Raw genomic sequence first — 27,115 nt, forward strand, 5'->3', positions numbered from 1 at the left:
AGTGATAAATTTTAGCCGCAGCATTTTTTTAATAAAGTAGTGGGCGGAGCTTCAGAATCTAGAGAGCATTTGATTGGACAGAAAATCTGATGAGAAGCTGAAGTGCAGATTGATGTCATCAAAATCATTGATCCATATGGGCAGAAGTGAGAGACTGTACGTTTTAAATGCTTAGACCTATATCTTCTTAATGCAAATTTTGTCACTGTTTTGGAGCACACTAGCTTATAGATAACAGTAACATATTCATACTAAAAGCCAAAAACTTCAATTTTGATTTCATGGGGACTTTAACCAGTCAAAAAATTATTATTATTATTATTTTTAATTATTAGTCCAATGAAATGATTGTACTATATTTCTGTTCGATAATGTTTTTTATTTAATATTTTGTATTTTTAGGGGGTTTTATGGTACTACTATGGTATATTTATGCAGTAGTTATAATCCATGTATTCACTTATTCATTATTGGATCAGAAAATTATATTTCCAACTTAAATGGTCATAAATCTTGAATGCTTTGGAGCACAGACTTAAGACTGGTCTCTTTTTAAAGACAACACTAGCCAGATTATTGTTGAAGTGAAGTTTTTTAAAGTGAGCTTGAAAAAAAGTAAAAACAAATTACATTTAATGTTATGAAAAATGCATATGAATTTTCATATGAAATATTTTCCAAAACATGTTTTACTCTATATCTAAAAAAAAAAAAAAAATAGCTTTCAGTAAGGCTGTTTGGGCGCAGTACCAAATGTTTCTAATAGATGAAATACAAGTGTGACTATTATTTCAGGACCATTTAACCTTTAGACCTGACCCCGAATCAGTCTATGATTTTTTTTTTTTTCACACAGCAATTGCCAAAACCTTTACCAAGTTTCGTACCATTCAGATGAAGTAAAAAAATTATATAAATAATAATAATTTTGACTGACCAGCACCAAAAAAAATTTTTTCTTTTTTTAACTTAATTTTTTTAACATAATGTGTCTGTTTATGCAACTGCCCCACCGTACATAATAGAAATATATTGTTTTGGTTTTTTTTGCCGATACCACGTAAATAACGCATGAAACAGAGTGAAATAGTCTAATGTGCCCCATCATAACATGCAAAAGAAGACATGTCTGTTAGCAACCAAAGGATGACGCTGTTGCACAAGAAATTAAATACTGACCCAGCATTTAGTGTCACGGTAGAAAATACTGTTTACTGTATCTTTTCTAGAGACAGTAAGTAGGCGAGGATGGATTAGACATCAACCTAATTCAAGCTGTTCGTAGGTTTCAGGGTTAATAACGACTGTTTTGATGCTTAAGGCGGCAGAATAGAAAGAGGAACTGCAATTCAGGTTGATATTACCGTAATGACTGATGATAATGTATCACAGATACTAGTTTTTAGATCATACTTTAATGCAGAAAGCATTTGTTTACAATACATGATGCGGCCTGTATGGGGCAGATGAAGGAAAAGGAAGGCTTCTTGTGGAAGAATCTCGAAGCTTCCGAAATCAAAATAGTTTTATGACGAACCTTGTTTAAGCAAACCACATCGACCTCTCTCACCCTAATTATTCTCTCTCTCTCTCTCTCTCTCTCTCTCTCTCTCTCTCTCTCTCTCTCTCTCTCTCTCTCTCTCTCATGTACCCGCCCTGTCTGTCTTCCACCGCCCCCATCCACTGCAACATTCAGGCAGGTTCACCTAGTGTGCTTGTGCAGGCTCGGTGACGCCGCTGCTGTGTTGGGAAATACTCGGAGAATCGGGAACCTTCAGATTAACAACCAAACAGCCTCAACGACACCACCTCTGCGCTACACACCCCGTAGAGCAACGCGACAAAAATGGCAGATCCAATGACCCAATCTTCTCAGATTTCGTCGTCACAAGGCCTAAACGATGGACATTCTGCAACGGCCAAAGACTCAAAGTTTTCCGGTAAGAGAACGTGAACGTCCTACAACAGTGTCGTTGAATTGGTTCTGTTTGTTTTTAAACTTAGGGTGTGTGTTTATTAACATTCTAAATGGTACCGTTCTAATTCTAAATGGAAATGTCGCGCTGAATAGTGAGTTTGAGGACAATACGAGCTGATACAGTCGATTTGAATGTATGCACATGTTTAAAATGCCTTGAAGGTAATACTGGAACTCTCTGGCGTTATGTAAGAGTCATGCACTGTTTCTTTCTCACGTACACTTTCCATAACGCCTCCCTTTGGCATAATAGAAAGATTATTGATGAATGTACACTTTGCAGGGATGGCATGCATGGCGGATGTTGGACTCCGAATGAATGTGTTCTCATCCACTGCTTTGACCTGACGTTTATTTTTAGGGAAAGGCCATGGAGAAATATGGGGACACATAATACTGCTTTGAACTGAAATGGGCACATGTTGCGGCTCAGCTGATCATCTGCAGTGCAGATGCATCCGAAACTGGAGGACAGTGTAAATGAAGGGAAAAACTGCTTACACACCCCATCTACATTTCTAGCGACGTGACAAAGCTAGAATAATCAATGGAGCTGTCTAGAACCAATTATGAATCGTTATTTTGAGTCTGGTCTTGTCAGTGAATCGATTGGATGTTCAGAACTGAATCGGTTCTTGATTCAACCCATAATGTTTAGATTATTCAATTAATTCTGCAAATTTGGGTTCTAAATTACTTTTATGAACCGAATCATGGTTGCAACATACTGAATAAGGACATGTATGACATTAAAATAAATGCCTTTATAATAATAAAAATTATTATAATAAAAAACGCCGACATATGGCTATATTGGTACGTTTAAATCATGTAAATGCCAAGTCTGAGATGTCATAATAATGTCATGGCGTTCTTTAAAACGAACTATATAAAAGAACCGATTCGCAGAATTGAGTCAGTCTTCGCTACTGTCAAGTCTGTTGGCTTTGGTAATAATTTCTAATCGCTTGTAATTTTGCATGCTGTGTAAACAATCTTAAAGGCAATAATTTTTATGTTTTAGAAACGACAAAAAAAAAAAAAACATTACACTAATAGATGCATTTGTCCATCAATCATTCTGTGAAATGACACGATGTCCTTTGTTCGGGCCCTGTATGTTTTTCCGTTGTGAAAACAATACCGTGTGGTTTTTGTTGACTATGGATGTTGGTTCACTGCTTTTTAGGACGTCAGCAGCATATATGGAGCGCTTCTGTCCTCCTTGGTTCGGCTTTATTTAGGCGTCTTGGAATCTAATAGAATTAGGACGGGAAGTTAAGACTCATGACGTCAGCCTTCTCTGCATTTTCAGCACGGTTTAAAATGTTTGACTCCTTCAAATGCTGTTTGGCTCTTGAGCTTAGGCGCATTGAGTTCAGTTAGGGGTTAGAATCTGAATATTGCTGGAAGGATGTAGACATGGGGACTGTCTTACAGGCTTGTTAACACAGACACCATATGTGAAGGTGACATATTGAACCAGATGGTTAAATTTAGCTGTTAAATATGTCCCTCTGAGATGCCTGTGCGGGCGCCATTGTCACAGATCATAACGTTACACAAATTCTACCTATATAAGTATATAAGGTAGTAAACAATGCCAGACTTAGCCTAATGTAGTATTCTGGGTTAAATTCAGGTTAAGCTCCATCGATAGCATCTGTGATTGTTAATTATCAGTTATGCACTTTCATTTGGAAATCTATTGAGCAAGCATGCAATAGTTGCCTCATAAACTTCCTTTTTGTAAGTGCATTTGTTTGTGAGTCTATGATTTGACAAATATTATGTTTATGAGTTGTTGACTCATTTCATACCTAATTTAAAAATATTTATTTTGTTTAAAATTTAAATGAATGTATAAGGCAAATTGTGTATTTCAGGCATTCTGATTACTCATCATTTCTTTTAAAGACACAATATGCATCATCACCAGTCAATGACGTCATATCCTCAGTCGTTAACCTCGATTTCCGAGTTTATTTCCATAGAAACCATGAAAACACTTTAATATATTATGTGTATTTGACAGGTGAGCAACTGTTTGGCAGAAACAGTTGAGCAACTTTAGTGACAGAAAACGAATCATTGTTATATAGCTCAACACAGTTAGTCTCTCTTGAATCTCGTTTTCTTGATTTATTGCGAGTAACATATTTGTACCATGTCAATGCCTCAGAGACAACACTATTTTGTCAAGTGGCTAACATAGCAACCTAGCAGAAAGAGCTTTATTTGTAGTAACAGTAATACAGCATTTTCTCCACCATTCAATATATTTTAAAATTAATTTGCATGCCATTTAGCAACACAAGTTATCCAGCTTTTATTAATATGATATTCTAATATCGATCTAATTTACTGCAGTGTGCAACAAATGTCTCACACCAGCCACAGAGTAATGTTATAACAACTTTCAACACACTCAAACATATTTTTATTATGATTGTTTGACTAAGTAAAACAGTGTTTACCCCACAATTTTAAAGGGTTAGATCACCCAAAACTGTCATTAATTATATATAATGATATATATACATTAGGTTTGGGCCGATAGTGCACCATTGCCGATGGCTTAAAGACATTTAGACATTAGGTAATAATAACATAATGAAGTTGTTCCTGATCACAATACAAATTACATTCAAAACAGTTCAATGAACACGATTTAAACAGTACAATTTTTAGACTACTAAATTATAGGCTACTAGATGTTTTACACGAATTAAACAAAGCTTACAAAAACAGCAACAAACTTCAAAATAATTTAAATTAAGTTAGATTAATAGGCTACACCAAATATGCCTCCTTCATAGTTTTACCATGGTAGACAGTGGTTAAAACAAAAAACAAGTTTAAATAACAAGGTTTCTGGCCAGAAAGTGAAAGTAAAATGTGCACAGCCAATCATAACGGTGCGGAGCAGAGGGAGCTTTTTCAATGAATTCCTATGGAAGTTGAGCTTCCATAGAAACGCTCTGCTGCTAGCCAGACACGCACGTTATGAATGTCTGTGTGGCCGTGCGCATTTTACTTGTGATATAGAATTAGCGCCAATTCGGGGCCGCACAACAAATAGAAAAACACAACTAATTCTTAGCAGGTTACCTATTTGCATTGGGTTTAAATCCAAAATGTTGCCATATAGGCAAATCCATCACGATGTTTCATCGTCTGATGCCAATTTGGTAGACATCGCCCAAAATACATGTGCATTTTGCTAACTTTAGATGATAAATAGCATGCCACAGTAAAGGGCATGTCAACAACCCCTAGATGTTTTTGAAAGACCTTAACTTGTATTCAACCCAGAACAATCCATTAAAAATATGTCATTCTAAATGGGACCATGAGATTTTTACCCGATCAACTAGACAAACTCAGCTTATATCAATACTGTTGGCCTCTCTCTTTTGTCTGGGTGTGATGCCTAAGGTCAGAGCTGATCACAGCTGGCTGAGACAGCAGTCTTAAAGCTTTGGGTGTCATGATTCAGTCCCCTCAGAAATAGAGCTGATATTACTGGCATGAAAGAGATGCCACGCAAGGCTCTTCCAGTGTCAAGAGGCCAATCCGTTCCCACTTTAAGCGCCGCCCTGTAACACAAGCCATCTTGGTGCATTTAACCTTTGCCCTTGCAATAGATAGTATCTAGCTATCATGTCCGTCACCGTATTTCCTTATTAAATGTTTGCCGGTTAAACATTGCTAGCCAACCATCGTACGATGTCAGATTGTGATGCCCTAATTGCATCAGATGGTAATTGCTGTCAAGCAGATTCTATATGGCTGACTCATAAGCAGTGGAAAGAAAACTTCAATCAGGATGATAGAGGGTGTGTAGATTTGTTAGGGTTGCGGCGGTGTCCACATCAGTGTTTCAAGGCGTGTCTCTTAGTTAAGTTTTTGGGTGTGGTTTGGGCAAAGAATGTCGTGAAGCAGGGGTACACTCCTTATTTGTGACCAGTAGAGCTTGCCCTGTCTTAAGACTGCTGTGCTACTAGATCAACCTGTTCTCTTGAACTTTCTCACCACTCTCACTGCTGGCACTCCCTGTTCTTGTTGTGATTCCAAGATAGATTAATCCATTTTAGGTGACCTAGTGTTGCCTCAACAGCTTGATGATTGACCTAACTGTTGAAAGTGGCTAGTTCTGGATGAATGCAAATAATATTCGCTTCCAAATCACATGAAATTTTGATGTGCGGCTGAAAATGGCTTCCCTTAACAGGTTGCATAACACAATGGTGCAACATGTGGGTGCTTTGCAGGGTTAGATGTCAGAAAGTATGGGAGGGATCATTGAAATTCCATGAGAAAGTTCCACCGTTTGAATATTGTAAGTATTGTTCAGTATGCGGATGAATCATCGAGGGATGTTGAGTATGTGATTAGTTCTGGATGTAGGCCTACCAAGTAAAAAAGTGCTAATGGGTAGTTGATGAATAACATGAATTAATTATTATTATTTTTTTATGTTTGTTTTGTTTTTAATAAGCATCAAGTTATATTAATGTATAAGCAAAAATGTATATTTTAAGTAATTTGACTGCTCACCATTTCTTCTTTTTTTTCTTCATCTTTATGGAAGTTTTTTCCTAACAAACTTAAAATGGTAAATGTTCACATTTTCAAATAATAAATCAAATTGTAATAATGGATGCTCAAATATAAATAAAAAATGCAATTTCATTCCCAAAAATGATCAATTAAGTACAACCCAGTCATAAATAATTAAAGCTATAATTCGATACCCATATTATAAAGCGGTCCTGTGAGCCTTGTTAGTTATAAGCTATGGTTGGCCGTTTTGACTATTTGATTTATTATTTTAGCATTTGAACATTTCATTTGTAATTTTGATTTTCTTAGAAAAAACTTCCATACACCTTTTCCCCTTCTCTGGTATTACAAATTAATTTTTAAAAGTACAGTATTCTGTGTAGTTTTTCAAGTAATATAAGCTGTATGCATAAAATGAGGAATGCTTTTTGAAAGAGTACAGCATGTCACACCACAGAAATATTTAATTACACCAATTACAGTTGATTATCTCATTGAGCCTCCTTGAATTTTAGATTAAAGGGATAGGCTACCAAAAAAGAGTGCAATTCTCATTATTTACTCACACTTATGTCATTTCAAACCTGTGTAACACAAAAGATTTTTTGAAACAGGTCTCGTTTGTTTGTTTCCATACATTGAAAGTCAATTGGGTCCAGTGTAGTTTGGACCCCCACCGTTCTTCAAAATATCTTCTTTTGTGGTCCGCAGAAGTTGTACAGGTTTGGAACGACACAAGGGTGAGTAAATGATGATAGAATTTGTACTTTTTTGGCCTAGTACTATCCTTTTAAGTCGTGTAAGTTGTCGAGGAAAGTGCTGGTTATTCTCTATCAGCTGTTTTTTCTTCTTCTTTTAGTTTCTTGAGATGTAAAAGGTGCTTCGCTGGGCATTTCACTAACATTTTCCCCTTTCAAATGTAGAGTATAAGAAGGATACTGAGACTTTTCTTCTCATTCTTCTGTCCTATTTTATTTTTTCAGATTCCTTTTTTTCTTCGCCTGTATCTCTCATTCAGTCTCCTCAAGGCAAGTGTATAGTTCTCTTCTGATGCTCGCCTGCTTCTCTACCTTTTATCTTTCTCTTCATGCTCCTCTGTCATATCTGTTCTATTAAGTATGCTATGTCCCGCTGGGCTGCTGCTATGACACTCTCCATCCCTCTCGCCAGTGACCCTCTCCTCCTCTATACCAGGCTAGATGCTCGCAGTAGTGGCTTCTTTTGGAGTTCTTCCTTTTAAGCGTAGGAAATGAAGCAGAGGACACAGAGGGAATCTACTGATTGTTTTCACGGAAACCAAAAGAATTAGACATTTATCTATGAGGCTAGAAGCTAACCCATTTCTGGGGAATATTTGGAAATGTCCTCTCCTTCAATATGAGTCGTGATAACTCAGTTCTCACATAAAAGTTAATGATCAAGCTAATAGTTACTCACACCTGCACGCCACTTGACCGTGTACTGTGCAGTGCAACCACCCTCCCTGACCAGAAGTCTTGTAACATGACCCTTGCTGTTTCTAATGGTGACCCCTTGCAATCATGCATGTTGGAATCCATAATAACAGCCAGGTCCCTCCTGTTTTCAACAGTTTCTGAAATCCTCAAACTTGGATTCACTTCATGAATGTTCTTCAAATGAGGTCATCCACATTTCTGTGGCTGATTTTCTGATGCCTTATTAGATCTAACATGGTCTCTTCTTGACTGTAAATCCAGACATTTGCCAACAATACCCTGTAATAAATGGTTTCCCACTCTAAAAAGTTTAACTTTGCAAGTCAACAACCTGAATGAATCCTGGCAACAAATTGTGGCTACCCCCTTTTTACCATTAGTATACCCTGTCATTTTGTCGACACCCCACATCTGACACTGTTCACTGATTAAAAATGGGAAAGCTAAGTCCCCACAGATGGTAGAAATTCAATCGGCTCCAGTTTATACCCACTGCAAACATTATTTAGGTCAGCGTTACTGTGGGTCCAGCTTAATCCCAAGATTGCCACCTTATTTTAAGATAGCAGAGAAGTTCAAGTTCACTTTGTGCGAGAGCAGAATCCTAAAAATGGAACAGGTTGGTGTCCCTGAGGATTCTTGCCCTTGATGTCCCCCCTCCCCCACAGCAAGCCATGTTTGGAGCTCCAACCCCACCACCGCACTGGTCCTGAAGGTAGAGCGACACTGGGGAGGGATCTAGCAACAGGACGCTGCTCGGGGTTACTTCCCTGTGACTGCTGCGGCTGAATCTTCACCTGCTTTTTCCATGCATTTTGCATGTTGTCTTATACCACAGAGTAAGAGGAAATCCTCAAGTTTGAGTCTTTTTGTTTGTGTTTGTTTGTTGTTTTGTTTCTTGTCTATTTACATACAGGAGTTTGTTCATTTTAGCATTTATATAGGAAGAGTTAGCATAAAGTAGATTGAATAAATCCCACACACTATGTTGAGATCTTTAGATACAAGTATCCCTACAATGTTTAGAACATTGTTTATCTTGAAGAAATTTATTTCAGTTAATAGCCCGCTATTAAAAAAAAAACCCGTAAAACCTAGAACTTTGTTTAGATACTTAGATTATGGAAAGGGCAAATAGTCTAAATGACATTACTGTTTAAAAGACACGTCATAACTGTGATGCTTAATTTGCATAATGAGTACAGGTACTTGTCCTTAACAGAATCTTGACTGTATGTACAGAATCTAGATGTAGGGACAAAACAGTAGTGAGTAATAACATGTTAACTAATTGAATCTATTTTCAGAAGCATTTATTTTCAAAAGGCTTTAGGAAAATGTAGTTTCTGCCAGTGTAAGTTTTTTTTTCCACTACTTCACTACTATGCCTATAGCATTCAAATTCCAAGATTATATCTTAAAGTAAAACCAGGAAATGGCAGGCTTGGAAAGGAACAAAATGATTAGAATGTTAGAATGTGGTTGTCACTCTGGAAGCTGTTTTTATCTCACCCTACAGAAGAGTCAGGAGAAATTATAGTTAAAAAATATTGCTTAGCATATAGCTTAATCTTATAGGTTTTTTAATGATTTAGGACAATATAAGTTTGACCCTTTTTATCATTATTTTAAATCTGTAGTCAGCACCATTTAGCCAAGCCTGAAAAGCTAATGTTATGCTAATCAATGAGGCCATACATTAAAACATAGGGGTATTGTGTTCGAAAGGGAACTGGCTTGCTGCCTCTCAGCCCAGTCAGTGTATGACTTCACAGGCTATGTTTGTGTTTAAAGGTACCTCCTAAGGTTTCCAAGGCACCATGACATCTTGTACAACCAAAGCAAATTAAAATTAATGCATAATGTTTAGTTATTTTAATGCTTATTTCTCTATACTTTTTAAATGGATATTTATGAATTAATTTACTCTTCTAATTAGTTTTTTTTTTTTTTTGACTGCATATTTACTTTTTACTCAAATCGCTGAACTGCACGCATAGATCAATCAGATGGAGGTATCTTAGTAGACAGAATGTGACACAAACATTGTGCCTACCTCCACATAGTGCCTGTGAAGGCATAATTTTCCAGCTTTCGGACACAGCCATTGTGTTGCATGGTAAAATGGTCAGGATTTCCATCTTCAGCATGTGTCCAGCATTCACTTTGCTGCATTCCCTGTGCTCTTATAGTTCTGGCCTCATTGTGTCATCTACACCATAATTTGATTTATCTTCTTTCTTTCTTTTATTTTAATAGATGGTTAGACAGTGGAGGCATAGCTCAGACAGCCGTTTAGATTCCACAATAACAGTATGATTTAACATTCTTTGGTTATTTTACTGAGGATATTGATTACTATTGTTTGTCTGTTTTGTTTGTTTCTTTGTTTTTGGGGTTGTTGTTTGATTATGGATGTCATCTAAATTAATTAGTAAATCTGCCACTACAGGATAAACACATTAAATGCATTAAGAAGCGTTGTATGTGTCATTGAGATTCCTCAATGGTATCAGCACATAATCAAGCTGGCATGCAGACATCAAACTCCATCCATTAATATGTGGGACCATGCAGTGTGTGCATGACCGCTTTAGCTTCAGTTAAATGGATGCAAGCAATTAAGCATCTTGGGAATGCTACATAAAGTATCAGTGTAGTTGCTGATTGCTAAAGTTGTTGGGATCTTTGGCTTTGAAATTTTTCTACTCTTAATTTGTTAAAGACAAACCTGTGCTTTAAATATGGTCCCCTGCTTTAGCAAATCGGAATTAAGGTAGAGTTTGTCTTTATTTCCAACCCTCCTTTTCCCCCTCTTTCCTGCCTCATGATGGATGCAGACGAAAGAGTGGTACTAGGCTCTGACAAACCTTCAGAAAATTTGGCTACCTCTCTTCACTTTTCTCCTCAGTCAAGTTCCTTTTCTCCAGTTGCTTGCGGAAATGAATCTTCAGGATCACCTGGTGACAACATAGATCGTACCTTCAAAGAGAAACGAGAGCTTTTTGATTCATCTTTTGGCTCTCAAAAGCAGGACTCACCTATAAAAACTTCGCCAGTATCTGAGAGAATCAAAGCATTGGAAGCTTTAGCTGCAAAGAAGAATGATTTTGATGGGGGGTTTCCACATTTTAAAGAGCGTCACTATGAGAAATCCCCCACAGAATTGCATGGAATTTCCTCCCGCTCCTCCTTTCAGAAAAGGACAACGTCAAATGATCAGGAATCTCCTGAATCACCCTTAGAAGTGCTTGGTGAGGCAAGGCATGGGAGTGACTTTGAGGACACAGCTGACTGGATGAGAGCTCACTTGCCTCCTGCACCAGATTTCAACATTGAAGATCCAGTTCTTGATGAGTCCCCCATGGTGCAAGAGAGCCCATCCAAAGTGATTAAAGCAAACAATGTTGATACAGGTGAAGTTCCAGCACCTTTTGCAGGAGTTCCTGATCAGTTTATGGACAGTCCTATCAAAGTTGCAGATGACATTGATCAATCAAAGGAGGATGTCAACAAGCAATCAAAACAAGAGAGTGTTGAGGAAGATTCTGAATTTGACCTGAACTTTTTACCAACAGCCTATATGTGGGACAAACAAGAGAAAGCTGATACAGGCACTCAAGGCTGTCAGATATTCCCAGACAATCAAGAGCTTCCTTCCTCCCCTGCTCCTCCTGCAGATTTTGAGTCTCCATTACCCCCTGTGTCCCAACAGATGGAGCCTAGTTCTACACAACATTCCAACATTTCGAAAGGAAATTTGGAGCCTGCTGAAATCCAGGAGGTAGACAGCTCTGGGGAGTCGGATGATACAGTGATTGAGGAAGCCATGAGCATCCCAGTTATAGGAAACAATGACCTAGACACCAAAACCCACAAGGAAGAGGAGACCATTCCAAACAACAAGAAACCGCCAATTCAGGTACCTATTATTAATGTTATTGAAACTGAGGAACAAGTGTTAAGTGATGAGGAAGAAGAACAGTTTGAGGTAGAACGTGAGGAGGATGATGGTGAAAAGTGTCAGATTTTGCAAGGTGAGGGCAGAGGATCACCAGAGCAACACCGCTCAGAAGTTTCAGAACATGCATCTGTGGAAACTCTAGACGAAGAACATAAACCTGACCATGACATTTCCTCTCAGGCAAATCAAGCTGACTCTGATGCTGAACACTCTCCTGAACACCAGGTTATTGACGATGATTATGAAAGTGGCATTTTCCTCCAGTCCTCTCCAGACTCAGGAGGCCTGAATTTCGAGGACTCTCAAGAGGAGTCACATATGTCTCAGAATTTAGTGTCTTTTGAACCCTTTAAAGAGTCTACCATTGATAAAGAGCTTGACAAGACTGCAGAAATACTTTCTGACCTTCCACCAGACATCAGCTCCCCCTCAAATGAGCCCAGTGACGTAGAGACTTACCTGGATCATTACGCCAGTGAAGAGCTTGCTTTAAAATACCAGCTGAATTATTTTAAGGAGAGTAAAGGTGAGAAAATAGAGCTTTCAAAGTCAGACTGTCTTACAGATAATCAAAATATCAGTGCTCCTGTTCAAGAATCCTTTGATCATATCACTGATTTCGACGAGACACCCAACGAATGCAAACTAGTCTATGAATCTGTGCCTGAGCCTTCCCTTTTTGAAACTTCATCTGACATTCCTGATGATATTGAGACTATACTCTGCCAAAACAAAATGCCAAGTGTTGATTCAGAAGATCAAAAGTCAACAGTGGAAATCAAGACGTCTAATTTGCTGGAACAGGAGGAGTTGCCAGTGCTGTCCATTGACCGACAAACCCCAGTTCAAGAGAACCCACCTGCACCATTCCCCTCTTTCCACAATGAGCAGTCTATTAAAATCAATGAAGTTATTTCTGAGCCTACGACAAATGAGGTTGCTGAGGGACCAGTGATAACGAAGTCTGAACCTCAAGTAGTGACCCCCAAAGATCTTTTAGATAGACCGGATTCGCCAGAGACCATGAGTGATACAGAGACGTTTGAAGCAGAATGCTCAGTAACAGCAGCTACTGACAGTTTTGTGGATTTCATGAGGGAGTGTCTTAAGTCACAACAGGATGAGGAACCTGAGGGGTTCAGTTCTGGACACAAAACTATAAACCAGAATCCCAAATCTGATGCTCCTCCTTCCACTCAATCCTCCCCAGCAATGATCATGGACTTGGAGCAGGAGAACCTCACAATTTCTGCTTTGAAAGAGCTCGGGAGCAGCCAAGAGGAGGAAGACGAGAATATTCCCACAATGAAGACTGTCCTAAAGCCTGATAAAGCTCCTATTCCTACACCAAATCCTGAGGCTTCAATCACCTCATCTTCTCAAACTCTTCCAAACGAGTGTCAGGCAGTACTTCCCAAAGAGGTAGAGGCAATCGACATTTGGGTTGCAGAGGCCTACCATCTTGCAGAGCATGTCTTGACAGCAATACTAACCCACTTTTCAGGTAACATGTCTTTCTTCTGGGCAAGCAGCCTGCTAACCCTGCACGCATAGTATGCCCAGACACTAGACCTTACTTACCTCTTTTTCTTTATAACTCTCAACTTGAATTTACTCAACACTAACCTATGAGTATGTTTCTGAAAAGATGGCAAAAACTAAACATTTTCAAGATATTACAATAGCCTTATGGAGATTCTAAATGACTTGTTTGTTGTGAGGAAAACTGAATAAACATATAGACTAAGACTAGTCATAACATTAAATGTATTGTATTTTTTTTCTGTGCCATGTCTCATGACCTTAAAAACATGATGGTATAATTTTAAAAGGAATGGATATAAACATTCCTGCAGTGTTGCTGCATGGCCTGCACAGCCCTTGAAGTCAGGTGACCGGTTATGTCTAGTCTCAGGTTTCATCTTTTTATGTAACCTTCTACAGAAAGGCCATTGGGAATGAAGTCAGGGTAAATGTGTAATTTAAAAGGAGTAGCATTATCTTCCATTTGACAGTTAGTAGGCTATTGTTATGCGTGTACTGATCTGGTGTAACACTAGAGAGAAAGTGATGCAGAATTATCGGTTTTATGCTATTTCTTTTTTTACTTAAAGGAGAAATGCTTGGTCTTTACCATAAGGACTAATATATACATTTTCCCCCTTCAGTTTTGGGAGAATTGTTGAGTTTCGTTATTGTTGACTATTTCTCTTGATTATTGTAAAGACAATTATTAATTTCTATTAAAGAAATGTATTAAAATAGAAAAATGTTGTATTTTTGTACGTTTTCTTTTTATAGGCTACACATCCAAAACAAGCTAAGAATGTTTCCCTCAATTACTTTTGCTGATGTTGGAGCCATGCTATTCTGGACTCCATAACATCCTGTTATGATCAACAAAGTTAATGGAGAATAAATTTGCATTTTACAATTAGTTAATCACAGATAATTTTTTATTAACTGAAAAGCCCTGAGTTCCACATTAAAATGTTATATGTAAGAAAGTGACTAGGGTATGTAGTAGTAAAAAGACACTTGTATTTGTTTTGGTATTTGTTTATTTCAGACATATGGGGACACTGTACAATAAGTATCAGTTAACATTAGTTAATTCATTAGGTATCATGAACATTTTTGCAGAATTTGTTAATACAGGATAATGTTAATTTATAAATGTGCTGTATTGTATAAAAATATTCTTTTGTTAATCCATTCTTAAATGTTTTCCTAAATGTAGAAATTAATTTACATTTAGTCATTTAACAGACGCTTTTGTCCAAAGCGACTTACAAATTAGGACTAAATTAAGCGAGTCATCGTGAAGAGGCAAGAAACAACGCAAGAAGTGCTCAAAATACGAAGTTCAGAGTAGCATAAGCCCGATAAGCGAGGATTTAAAGGAAGAAGGAAAAAGGAGAAACAAACAAAAAAAAAAAATTATGAGGTTACGTGCTCACGGAAGAGATGGGGTTTCAGCTCTCTTTTGAATGTCTTTTGTCGTATGAGGGTGGGGAGAGCATTCCACCAGCATGGAATTGTGAATTACAGCAATTAATAAATGCTGTAAAAGTTAGTGATATTAATTTAACCTTAATGTAAAGTAGGGCTGGAACCAAAAAAAATTTTTTCATTCGATTAATCTATTGATTTTTTTTTTTTAGATTTATTAAATAATATAACGTTTTATATAGCGTTAAATGCTTTGTAACGTTTGAGTTGCACGTCTCACAGCCTCGCATCACAGCAGTTCGTCAAAAAACAATGCTTTATGAACGCCGCCGTACTAAGCACAAAATATGGGACTGACAAGCGTATTCTAGTGCTGTGTAAAAATTCACTGTAATAGTCCAAATACCTACACTGCTGTCTTGTTTTGAGGTAGGAGAGCCCCGGGGCGTTTCTTTTCAGATATGCTCTTGCATAGAAGTTTTGCTGCTGTGCTATGCCATTTCAGTTTTACAGAGCTTGCAGATAACCATTTTGTTCAGTCTCTGTTTAAAAAAATTTGCACACTTTAGATATTTTCAGCATGCCTGGGAGTCGGTGCCACCATCACTGGGGAATATAAACGGCAACAAATTGACGCATTCCTCTAAAATCGACTTATTTACGCAATCGACCTAATTGATTCGTCAATGCCTCATTCCAGCCCTACTGTAAAGTTTTTCATATAGACAGTAAATCATTTCTTGTGCTAGTTGCCAGATATAGTTGTAACAGAGTAAGTGGGTTATTTAACAGATCTAGAGCATATTCTTTGTCTCACTTTTCAGTCTCTACTTGAGTTGTTTGCTGTGGCTGACATTTTTTGACAATGATTGTAACTTGGTATTTTAGCTGTCAATCATTTAATACGGCTGACTGAGAGCTTTCTAGTGGAGTGAAAGTTTGTTTTAATGGGTGTGTTGGTTTCCACTTGGGTTTTTCAGAGTTGTAGATAATGAGGTTGTGTTAACTCAAGCATAGGTTTGGCTAATCACTGTACACATTTATGTACTTATAATATGTATATAAACTAATAAATATTCGCGTTAGGCATTTGAATTTTTCCATATGTTATGCCTGTAAAATGTAGTAGTTTAATTTCACTTGAGATTTTAAAAGGATAAGCAAGTGCAAACATTTTAAGAACACTGAAACAGACCATAGTGTATAAATATGGCCAATAGCCTTTAAATAACTGACCTCATTAGCTTTTCGTTGCATGAAAATTGGCTCACCCTGTTCGTTTCTAAACATACAACCGAGCACTCGCTGTAACAAGTAAAAACTAGATTTTTTCTTTTTGTGCTTGGGTGAATACGTGATTTCATGCATGTCTCTTAAATGATTCAGACACACGTGGACTCTTACACGGATTCGCACAAATGCATTAGATGGTGCATGTATCTTTAAGAGCTGAGTTGTGCGAGAACTAAAAGAGGCCACTGCGGCTCAGCAGCCACTGGGACATGCTGTTGTATCTGGGTCCACACTAACCCTTGCGAGGGAGGGAGGGAATGATAACGAATGACTGTTCTCAGCCTAGGCTGCCTCCCTGTGGGCACTAGCAAAGCATGCTGGGAGGGACTCAGACCCCTGCAGTGAGCGGGGAGGAAACCCCTCACATGCACTGAGCGTTAGCCCCCAAGCAGTCGGAGTGGACAAAAACAATAGTGCTCTCTCAGGCTCTGAATCATTTGCCACACACCATTGTGCTGTAGTTATGTCACGTTGACTGTTGTTGTAAACATTTTCTTTTCCCCCTCGGGATGCTCTATAACCGTTTTTGTTTTTATATTACTTTTCCCCCTCACTTCCTCTCTCAAAATACAGCATACGATTGATCAGAGCTCATGTAGATTTCAAAATCCAAATTATGTTGTTTTAAATGTGCCTGTTTGTTTATGGTAAAATGAGTACAGTACCACATTTTTTAATATCTTGAGTTTTCATTACATCATTAGTCTTTGCATTAATTTTGAGAACTGGCTTGGTGACTTTGGTGTCCCATGACACTTTTTTTTTTTAAGCAAAAATGGCACAAATTGCATATTGTGAGAGCAAGTAGATAAACTAAAAGTCTGGGGTCAGTCAAAGAAATTAATACTTTTATTCAGCAAGGATGCATAAATTTCATCAAAAGTAACGATAAAGACATTTATAATGCTACAAAAGGTTTATAATTCAAATAAATGCTGTTCTTTTCATTGAACAATATTTGAGTGTAGCTTCACCGATTTTCAACCATGTTGGTAGTATATGTGAATGAACAATGTTCTCTGTGTTACCTGGACTGAGACATTCACGTTTATTTGACAGCAAAACTCTTTTGACAGCTCCAGGGCTTTTCGTGAAAACTATTTTACTTCCTCATTTTTGTATTTCCGCCCAGAGATACTTTTGAACTGGATCTTGCTAAATATTATTTAACATGGCTAGTTTTGACCATTTATCTCCCTCCTGCCCCTAATTAAATTTCCATTAAGTAATTTATCAACTAATTTCAAATAACAATTTGCATTACGGTGCATTTCAAAGTTTAAACGTTTGCTGAAAAAAAAAGAAAAGCGGTACCTGACCATGTATTGCTTGAAATGAATGCTTGAATGCATTTACAGTTTCTTGGAGTGGGAGAGCCATATCTGGGCTGTGATGTATTAAAGCTGACAGACCAAACATAGTAACAGTGGAAGACGTGGTTGTGTTTTCAACCAGCCTACGCTTGCACGTGTAAGGTCTTCTGTTACAGAACTCATCCCACACATGGCCAAGTATGAATTCCTAATCTAGTCTTTGTCATATAAATATGTAAATGGGTGTATTGTGCTGTTCTTTTATGGTACAGAGCTGTGCATCCTTAAGTTTGATGTTTTGAATACCACCATAGACGGTTTATGCGTCCTTAATTTCCTCAGAAATGGAAACACGCAGAGCCGAAACCCTCAAGGCATCGCTCCACATGGAGAATGCCATTTATGTAAGGCTTTCAAAGGTTCCTTTCACGCCGCATCACCAACCACTCGAAAACTGCATTATGTAACCGCAGCTGTATGGAAAATATGAGCTCTGTGTTATTTATGACAGAACTAATGATTTTACAGTTCAGGTACAAAAATAACTTATTAAAATGTGTTACTGCTTTTACTGCTGCATACTCTGGATTTAAATAGTTTTGCTCCAATTCAACGGTTGATATCAATATTTTTGTCATGTGCTGTTTTTATTTCCTGTTACGTTCATCATAACACACCACGCACACGTTTTTCACATGCCTTTTCTGTCGTGCAGTGAATGACCTGGTGCACTGGCGGGACCCTAAGAAGTCCGGCGTGGTGTTTGGCGTGTCGCTGCTGTTGCTGCTTTCTCTGGCAGCGTTTAGCGTGATCAGCGTGATCTCGTACCTGCTGCTGGCTCTGCTCTGTGTCACCATCTCTTTCCGCATCTACAAGTCCGTCATCCAGGCTGTGCAGAAGTCCACCGATGGACACCCTTTCAAGTGAGAGTCTCCTCTTTCTGTGTGCCCTGTACATATTTGAGAAAACACCTTCATCTTATTAGAGATGATATATATTTATTGTATATTGTATATTTAAAAAGCACTGGGCCACTAGTACTGTTAGACTTTAGTGGCCAAAAGTGATGTCCAGCTTGTTAACATCTTCACCCTTTATTCAAATATTATTAAAAAATTGTTAAAGGAACACTCTGACTTTTTGGGACTTTAGCTTATTCACAGTATCCCCCAGAGTAAGATAAGTCCATACATACCCTTTTCATTTCTGTGCGTTCTGTAAGTGTTATTTGACGCACCCACCGCTAGCCTAGCTTAGCACAAAGACTGGATGTAAATGGATAATGGTAGCATACTAATCCCAATAAGTGACAAAATAATGCAAACATTTTCCTATTTACATGTTGTGATCTGTATAGTAGTCACAGCGTGTACAAATAACAAGGCTATATGAGACAGTAGGGCTGGGTACCGAGTTCGACACTTTTTAGGTACCGACCGAATTGCCTCGATACTATCGAGTATCGAAAAATGACTTGTTTTTCGGTACCAGATTTCGATACCTAAGGGGTTAATTCGTCAACGTCAGTGATCAAACAACTACATGAAATGCACAACGACACACCTAAAGTCGCTCACGCACATACACGCAAACTCTACACACACGAGACGCGCGGAAATCTCCGCGCACATACTCATATGAGAGGCGCGCGCTCACACAAACTCGCGCACATACTCAATGAGACGCGACTCACGCGAGCACACACACACAAACTCTCCACGCACATAGTCCTATGAGACGCGAGCGCGCGTGCACACACACAATACCCTAAAGATGTGGATAAGTCGATCAAAAGTGTGGCTACATTTCTCCAGGCTCGATGCCAACAGCGCGCGATGCAGTATTTGAAAATAATTGCTGCAAAGACCGGTACCGCGACAAATATGATGAAGACCTTGACAGTGCACAGAGTAAACAAGAGCAGAAAGTTGCTTCGTCTTCGACTGGTAAATGAAGAGATACCTTGTTGATCACTCTGACAGTGTTTATATTGCAATAATGACCTACTGAATGTAGGCTACACTGCCGTTCAAAAAATTGTTGGTTAGTCAGAATTGTTTTTCAGTAAGGATGCATTAAAGTAATCAAAAATGACCCTAAAACATGTGTAATGTTACAAAGGATTTCTGTTTCAAATAAATGCTGTTCTTTTTAATTATTTATTCATCAAAGAATCATGAAAAAATGTATCATAGTTTCCAAAATATTAAGCAGCAAACTGTTTTCATATTTCTGAAGGATCATGTGACACTGAAGTAATGATTTTGAAAATTTAGCTTTGACATCACAGGAATAAATTACATTTTGAAATATATTCAAATAAGATTTTAAATTGTAATACTATTTCACAATGTTACAAGTTTTACAGTATTTTTGATCAAACAAATTCAGCTTTGGTGAGCATGAGCTCTTTATAAAAAAACATTTCCTTTGTGCACTGGCTAAGGAGAATGAGTCAAACTGAAAAAATAAAACCAAAGTTTTTCTGAGGTAATGTGTTATGTAATCTTGTTAAAATGGATTTCATAAAATGGGTATCGAAAAAAGTATCGTTCAGGAACCGGTATCGAAATCAAGGTATCGGTATCGGTATTGGTATCGAAATTTTTGGAACGATACCCAGCCCTATGAGACAGAGACCATTTTTAATCGTATAAATACTGGGAACTATATTCTCACTAGGCGTAGGAGCACAGCTACTTGGGCGGAGTGGCTACTTGGGCGGAGTGATTAGCGCAGCACACGAGACGCCCTGTTGTTGATTTAGCTGTGCTCCTACGCCTAGTGAGAATATAGTTCCCAGTATTTATACGATTAAAAATGGTCTCTGTCTCATATAGCCTTGTTATTTGTACACGCTGTGACTACTATACAGATCACAACATGTAAATAGGAAAATGTTTGCATTATTTTGTCACTTATTGGGATTAGTATGCTACCATTATCCATTTACATCCAGTCTTTGTGCTAAGCTAGGCTAGTGGTGGGTGCGTCAAATAACACTTACAGAACGCACAGAAATGAAAAAGGTATGTATGGACTGTATACTGTGAATAAGCGAAAGTCCCAAAAAGTCGGAGTTTTCCTTTAAAGATTTTATAAGCATATTGCGTAGTTGTGATTGGAGTAAACTGTTTTATTTGCGATGAAACATGCCAAATTGATAACGTCATTTTTGGCCAGACAGGCATACATAGAAATGATTAGCACATGCAAAAACAAGAGAGAGCCAATGAAATATTAATTGCTCATTATGTTGAAGTCACTGTATGCTTTTTTCCTGTGAGCTTTTTTGCATAGTAAAATTCATTTTGTCAAAAAAAATACCTTTATTAAGTTAGTGTTTTGTTCTTCTCTCATATTTAAAATGTTTAAAAAAATATTTTAAATGGGTTCCTCATATTTTGATGATTTAATTGAACTTTTAGGGTAATTAAAAAGTTATATTTTATAAAAAAAAGTTTATTTTATTAAAGTTCTATATAAAGTATATATATAATGATTAAGAATATGTTATAATTGTATAAAATAAAACAATTATTTATTTGTAAAAACTATATATAAAAAAATTATAATGTGATTTGTTAATAATAAAAATTATTACAATATTGAATATATAATAAAAATAGAATTTATAGGAGAAAGTATTTTTTTTAAATACATGCTACACATTTCATATACTGCAGGTCAGTTTGGCATGTCTTGTCATGCTCTGTGTTAGTAAGATTTGGTTTTGAGTGCAGTGGTGCTCAGTGGTGTGTGGGTATGCAGTGGTAAGGTTAATTGGGTTGACCCCTGTGCCTGTGACAGAGCTCTGATGGAGAAAGATGTCGCCGTGCCGCCCGAGACCTTCCGCAAGCACGTGGACGCCTGTCTCACACACGTCAACCGTGCGCTCAAGCAGATGAGCCGCCTCTTTCTGGTCGAGGACCTGGTGGATTCCCTCAAGGTCAGTGGCACACCAGCAGATTTAAACGTATAGTTCTCCATTTCATTCAGGATATTTTAAAGAATGTAATGTCTTATCCATACAAAATGTTTATAGGGATATTCAAGTTCCAAAAATTACGAGAAGCAAAAAGGAACATTTATCTCCTTTATGACTCTTACTGTATTAGCTCTATGATTTTTATTAAAACACTGTGATTTCATGTTCATTTAGAAAACTGTGTTCTCAGATTTTGTGGTTTAAGAGGGATACAAAGGATTTCTGTTCTTCTGACCCATATTTCCTTGTGTTTTCAGCTGGCAGTGGTTATGTGGCTGCTGACATATGTTGGAGCGGTCTTCAATGGCATTACCATCCTCATCCTCGGTAGGCCAAATATACCACTTTCAGCACCATACTTAAATAATTAAATTTGAGTTTATACGGAAATAGTTGGTTATAGTGACTGACTTTTTCAGAATTATCCAATGTGGAGTTTAAGAATAATCATAATCACCCGATACTGGGTGTTTTCTTTTCCAGCTGACATCCTGCTCTTCAGTGTACCGCCCATCTATGAGAAAAACAAGGTTAGATCTGTGTTTTTGCTTTTCAAACTATGCACACTGTGTGTTCATAAAAAGGATAGTTCACCCAAATATTAAAATTGTCATCACTTACTCACCCTCAAGTTGTTCCAAACCTGTATGAGTTTCTTTCTTCTGTTGAACACAAAAGAAGGTATTTTAAAGGATTAATATTTCATTTTCATTTTTGGGTGAACCATCTCTTTAAAGAGTATTTATTGTTGTAGTCCAAATAAGAGATTGTATAATAATGATAATAATACACTACTTTTTAAAAGTTTGTGGTCAGTAATATTTTTTAAATTGTTTTTTAAACTCTCTTATTCTTACCAAGGCTTCATTTATTTGATAAAAAATACAGTAAAACAGTAATATTGTGAAATATTATTACAATTTAAAAGAAGTGTTTTCTATTTTAATATTTTTTTTATGTAATTTATTCCTGTGATGACAAAGCTTCAAAGTCACATGATCCTTCATAAATCATTCTAATGTGCTGATTTGATGCTCAAGAAGCATTTATTATTAATATCCATGTTTAAAACAGTTGTGCTGCTTGATGTCTTTGTGGAAACCATGATTTTTTTTTTTAAGCTCAAAAGAAATAAAATGGAATATAGGAATCTTTTGTGATATTATAAATGTCTTTACTGTCACTGTTGATCAATTTAATGCATTCTTGCTGAATAAAAATATAAATTTCTTCACACAAAAAAATCCCACTGAACCCAAACTTTTAAGCCACAGTGTAGTAGTAATAATGATAATAATATTATTATACATTTATACTATTAGTAAATATTTTATATGGCATTAACTTAAAAGCAAGCAAATAACATTTCTTTGAAACTGGTGAATCACAATCAATACTAATTAAATCAAAACGGGACAGATAAGCATGTTTTATGTGCCTTCATGTATTAATTCATTCTTATGCTAACTAGTATAACAGGTTACTATTGCTACTAGTGATCTTTTAATGACACAGAGGAAATTTATGTAATAAAAAAAAGTTTCACTGCATATATAACAATGATGTGATTTTAAAACGCTTACACAGAGTTGCTTTTGAAAAGCATCTTTTATTAGATGACACATGCAGTTGGTGTTTGAGAACAGCGGCCCACTCAGACTGAACAGTAATCATTATGTATGATTATTGCTCCAGTGGGCTCTTATGTAAGCCCTTCCCTAACACTCGTCATAATCTTTTCTTAAAGCATTTGTCAAGTCTTAAATTCTTATGTAACGGTGATAGTTAATGAGTGCCTGATGCAGTTTTCTCTTCTGACCTTTCTTTGTTTTAAACACAGCGCTAATGAAGATAATGTACAGAAATAATGATGCGTTCAACTTCATAATGGTGCCACAAAAATCTGAACTGTCTCTTTAATCTCAATGGCGCAGAGCACTATACAATGACCTCAAAACTGCAGTAACCCAGTTTTTAATATCTTCATAGTGAGAAAATGAAAGTCATGATGCTCAGAAACTGTTTTAGTATATATAAAATCTATTTTCTAGATATATAGATATGTGTGTATATGTTATTAACTTGATGCAATTATATAATTATATATACATAGTGCTGTCAAATCGATTAATTGCATGTAACTTGTGTGTATATGTATATATATATATATATATATATGCACACATTATATATATACATAGTTTTATGTTAGATATGATTAATCGCGATTTAATCAAATTAACAGCACTAATATTTATTTTAAAAAATGAATGTTAATTTAGTTATTTTTATTTTCACTTTCATTGGAGGCTTTAAATAAGCCCTTATGTGTTTTCTGCCTCTCCCTGCACTGTATATTGATTGTATTTTCTTGCTTTTTATTGTATAAAATTTATATTGTACAACTAAACAAAAACTAATATCCGCAAAAGTGACCACAATAAATATAGTCATTAGTGTCACTTAAAAAGGAGAAAGTCAGTTAATGTTCCTAGCATTCACCCACAACATCCTAAGCGATATGCCAGCAAATGTGCATGGAAACACATGCAGTGATATTACAGTTATTGTTTTATTATAATGCAGCATCTCTATGTTCTTTCCACAGACCCAGATTGACCGTTACATCGACATTGTACGCACTCAAGTCAACACTACAATGGCCAAGTTAGTATGCTTTGAGTAGATTAATAAAGTATTACAAATAAAGTAAGAAGGTGCACTTACTGTGCATATGCTCTTCATCTATAAAGAATTGAGTCTTGCAAATGGCTGCCAATTAGTGAGGCTTCAATAGCATGTATTAATATTGCCACCTAATGGGTTTTTGTCTCATTCTTTTCTCCCTCAGGCTACAAGAGAAACTCCCAGGAGCCATGAAGCGCTGTAAAGCAGAATGATCCTCTCCTCCGATCAGTTGTTGCCATGTTTACCATCCTTCTATCTCTAGCCGCCTCCCTTTCCTCTAAGCCCCGCCCCCTTCTCTCCTCCCCTGTTTAACCCTCACACCTTAAAACAACCATCTGCACTGAACCAGCTAGTATGTAAAATCTAAAAAGCTTCTTGATATTCACTGTTAACTGCAGCTTATTAACGAGCATTAGGAAAAGAAGCTCGGGGCTCCGGGAGCTGATTATTTTCAACACAGGAAGTGATGTAATGCCTGCCCATTTTGACGGCCAGTGTATGGAAGGATTTGTGAACTAGACTGAACTTATGACCTGGTTTTGACTGTTGGGTTGGGTGGTGCGGTTGTAATGAATAAAGAGACAGGTGTTTGACTCAAGCAAATGTCTGTACTTTTAAAAATGAACATTTCACTGAAAAATGCTGAGAAAAAAAAAAAAGCGAACGTTATGAAGCATACTTTCCCCCTCGTTTGTTCTTCGAAAGATGTGTATGTATTAATCTGAAATGCACTGAACGTTACTAGTCTTGCACGTTTTGATCGGGACGCAACCAGCAGTGATAATTCGGTCTAGTTCACCGTCCTCCCTGTTATTGGCCAAGTTTTTAATATCGTGTATGTATATATAGTTCGATTACAACAGGCTCTTTGCTGTGAAGTAGTTAGTGTTGCTTTTTATATTTAAAAAAACAAATATACAGCTCTTATATTTCTCTTTCGCACCTCTCTTGCACTCAGTCGTCGGAGTTGAGTTCACATGTAAATGTTATCGTTATTACTCTTCACATAATAGTAATTATATTATATCTCGATTAGGTTGGCTGCTTTAAGTCCCCTGTCTGACATTGGCTTCGTAACAATAAATATTAAGAACCTTAAGAATGAGTTTTATGTATAGGATCGCCAGAGCAGCAGAATTATAGGAGAGAAGGGGAATAATCTTGTGAAGTTGGCCTCAAAAGTCATTGATTTTTGTTGAAGCACGACCAATGGTCATCATTCATGTCATTTAGAAAGGTAAAAAAAAAAATTGTCAGCATTTTAGGGCATTGTTTACCACCTTGGGGACTGAAGAAGTTTAAATATTTCATATGTTTTTGTTTAAGGCTGCAAAGAACATGCCGTTATTTAAGCTGGATAAATAATTACACTTACTAATGATGTGATAACACTGTTTTTCCTTAAAAGTCAAGTCCCACTGCAAACACTGTTGGCTTTTAAGATACAAGGGTGAGTTGATTTCTGTAAGGGAAGGGTAGCATGGTAAAAAATGGCTTCGGATGTGCTGTTTAAAAGCAGTCGGTATGCGCAAAGGCTTACAATGTGATAAATGGAATATGCACCATATGTCAATAGTTCTGGTTACATTCATATTGTTGCTTTTACTATATAGTCTGTCAGCTCACAATGGTTTTATTGCGCCGTTTATTTAACATTCCAGCTGATGCAGTTGGAAGCATGTCTAAATTGGAAAAATTGTTTAGCGGAGCATCGGAAATGTTAAACATTAACAAGTTCATTCGCATTTTAAGTTTGTTCTGTGATTTTTTTTTTTATTCCCCCTTTTCCAAATAACTTTAATTTTTCTCTCTAACATACCCTTTATGCATGTTTACACACATGATCAGATTCAGACGCAAGTGTCTTGTCATTGTGTTGCTTAATTGGCATGTTCTACGGGATAGATCACGTGTGTTGCTTTTGAAGAACAGGTCAAGCTATGACAATTTGTATTACCACATTTTTTTTTCTTTCAATTAAAGGGTAAATTATGATTATATAACTACTTTTATAATAGATGCAGACCTCTCTGTTTATGTTCTACGTCTTTGTATCTTCTTTCTTCTCTACTGAGTTTGTTTAATATTTGGGTATTATTTTTTAACTTATTCCTGTAGTTCTTTAGCATGTTTGCTGTTTCTTTCCTGTGTTTCTCTCGGAGAAGGGTTGACGGAGGTCACGTTGTTTTTGCTTTTGACTCTTGAAGACTAGATGTGGTGACTAACATCTACATTTAGTTTGTTAGTTCTGAATTAAGTTTAAGTTAATGGGGGGGGGGATGCAAACAGGAAAACTTGTGGTCCCTGTAATGATGTCAAAGTGAACTTAATAAAAATGCCAAAAGCATTTATGGTGTTTGAGCTTGTTTTTTCCTTCAGTAGATCTTAGCATTACATTTGAGGTTATTTTATCACATTCATGAAGTAGTAATTCATATTCACTACCATTCAAAAGCTATATATATCCTTGCTGAATAAGTATTACTTTATATATATATATATATATATATATATATATATATATATATATATATATATATATATATATATATATATATATGTATGTGTGTGTGTGTGTGTGTGTGTATATATGTATATATATATATAAGTAATACTCTTATTACAAAGAATGGTGTGAAAAGGGAAAAACATCGAGTATGCGGCAGTCCTGTAGGCGAAAATGCCTTGTTGATGCTAGAGGTCAGAGGAGAATGGGCCGACTGATTCAAGATGATAGAAGAGCAACTTTGACTGAAATAACCGAGGTATGCAGCAAAGCATTTGTGAAGCCACAACACGCACAACCTTGAGGCGGATGGGCTACAACAGCAGAAGACCCCACCGGGTACCACTCATCTCCACTACAAATAGGAAAAATAGGCTACAATTTGCACGAGCTCACCAAAATTGGACAGT

The 27,115-nt window shown here is 36.9% G+C and overlaps 1 protein-coding gene across 4 annotated transcripts; it reads left to right on the top strand.

Moving 5' to 3' along the window:
• Window positions 1–1,100: 1,100 nt before the first annotated feature.
• On the top strand, window positions 1,101–26,548 carry rtn3 (reticulon 3). 4 transcript variants are annotated; one of them, XM_081358897.1, is made up of 9 exons: window positions 1,703–1,940; window positions 7,528–7,578; window positions 10,842–13,469; window positions 18,239–18,446; window positions 21,334–21,472; window positions 21,769–21,838; window positions 21,995–22,041; window positions 24,120–24,178; window positions 24,363–26,548. In XM_081358897.1, the coding sequence occupies exons 1-9, from the start codon at window positions 1,847–1,849 to the stop codon at window positions 24,409–24,411; spliced, it is 3,345 nt and encodes a 1,114-aa protein (XP_081215023.1). In that variant the 5' UTR covers window positions 1,703–1,846; the 3' UTR covers window positions 24,412–26,548. The 4 variants fall into 4 exon arrangements, with proteins under 4 accessions (XP_081215022.1, XP_081215021.1, XP_081215020.1 ...); XM_081358896.1 differs by lacking the exons at window positions 7,528–7,578; window positions 10,842–13,469 and adding an exon at window positions 1,101–1,353 and having other exon boundaries at window positions 1,697–1,940; window positions 24,363–26,546; XM_081358894.1 differs by lacking the exon at window positions 10,842–13,469 and having other exon boundaries at window positions 1,673–1,940; window positions 7,528–7,572; window positions 24,363–26,546.
• The last annotated feature ends 567 nt before the right edge of the window (window positions 26,549–27,115 follow it).

Source organism: Scardinius erythrophthalmus (assembly GCF_964197995.2).
Source record: "Scardinius erythrophthalmus genome assembly, chromosome: 2".
Classification (NCBI taxonomy): domain Eukaryota; kingdom Metazoa; phylum Chordata; class Actinopteri; order Cypriniformes; family Leuciscidae; genus Scardinius; species Scardinius erythrophthalmus.

What these genes read in the sequence shown, in the direction of transcription:
- rtn3 (XM_081358897.1), top strand. Translation starts at nt 1,847, where the DNA reads ATGGCAGATCCAATGACCCAATCTTCTCAGATTTCGTCGTCACAAGGC. An exon ending in AATACTAACCCACTTTTCAG is followed by an intron (nt 13,470 to 18,238) that starts GTAACATGTCTT and finishes TCTGTCGTGCAG; the next exon opens with TGAATGACCTGGTGCACTGG. An exon ending in CCATCTATGAGAAAAACAAG is followed by an intron (nt 22,042 to 24,119) that starts GTTAGATCTGTG and finishes TTCTTTCCACAG; the next exon opens with ACCCAGATTGACCGTTACAT.